This window comes from Orycteropus afer, unplaced genomic scaffold (assembly GCF_000298275.1).
Source record: "Orycteropus afer afer isolate SDZICR_OR568_19922 unplaced genomic scaffold, OryAfe1.0 scaffold00663, whole genome shotgun sequence".
Taxonomy (NCBI): domain Eukaryota; kingdom Metazoa; phylum Chordata; class Mammalia; order Tubulidentata; family Orycteropodidae; genus Orycteropus; species Orycteropus afer.
The window spans coordinates 1,137,918-1,138,902 of NW_006922250.1; the positions used below are offsets into that span (position 1 = coordinate 1,137,918).

The window sequence follows — 985 nt, forward strand, 5'->3', positions numbered from 1 at the left end:
GCAGTTCCACTCTGTCCTCTAGGGGCGCTGTGGGTCAGAATGGACTCCAGGCAGTGGGTGTAGTTTGGGCTTTGCTTCCGTGAAGACTGACAGCCTTGGAGACCCTGTGGGGCAGTTCCACTCTGTCCTCTAGGGGCGCTGTCAGTCGGAATTGACTCGAGGCAGTGGGTTTGGTGTCCTGGTTTGCTAGTCCAGGACTCAACTTATAACATCTGCAAACCCCCTGTGCTAAACTGGGTCCTTTTCATAGGGGCAGGGCTTAGGGCTTCAGCATGTCTTTGGGGTTGCAGTTGAACCCGGAGGACCTGCGGGCAGGACACACTGAGCATTTCAGATCCTGAAGCTGGCGTTTCCTGGCCAAGGAGTCTCGGCATGTGTGACCTCAGCACATGGGTGCACCACGGAGACGGTGACGTCCCAGGAGCACTGCTAGGGGGATGCTGACCGCCTCGTGGACAGCACCCGGCCTGTGCCTGCCTCCCTGCCCACGTCCACCCGACGGGCGCTCCCCTCCAAGCCTCCCGCCAGGACTCTGCACCCACACAGCAGACAGTCCCTGTGGGAGAGGCTTTTCCCAGGAGCCTGAGCCCGACTCTGCAACACACCCGGGGATCCACGTTCACTTAACCCTCCAAGAAGTGTCATGAGCCACCCACGTCTACTCTGCAGGTGGTGGTAGCGTCCCGTAGGGTTCAGAAGCTGTGGTCTCTATGGCAGCAGATAGCCAGGCCTTCCACAAGGAGGCTGGGTTCTAGCCGCCCACCTTTATGTTGGCGGTTGATGGCTGACACGACCAAGCCGCCCAACGCCCCGCTACCTTGAGCCAGTCGTCTGTTCCCCTCCCGAAGACTAGGTCCAGCTGGCTCGTCTTGCCCGCTCGGACCGCGGACTCCAGGTGAGTGAAGAGGTCCCAGGCATGTTCGTTGCAGAAGGTGACAAGACCGTGCAGGGAGTGGTGGCCCTCCGACGCCAGGAAGAGGCTCGC

The 985-nt window shown here is 60.7% G+C and overlaps 1 protein-coding gene across 1 annotated transcript in view; it reads right to left on the reverse strand.

Moving 5' to 3' along the window:
* Positions 1-985, reverse strand: part of ASMTL (acetylserotonin O-methyltransferase like) — a gene marked incomplete at its 5' end in the record, with an annotated part of 12,891 nt that overhangs the window by 4,711 nt on the left and 7,195 nt on the right. The window contains one exon of the mRNA XM_007956775.1: positions 818-985. This exon is cut by the window's right edge and continues 3 nt beyond it. Coding sequence (XP_007954966.1) covers positions 818-985 — 168 coding nt within the window. The remainder of the gene's footprint in view (positions 1-817) is intronic.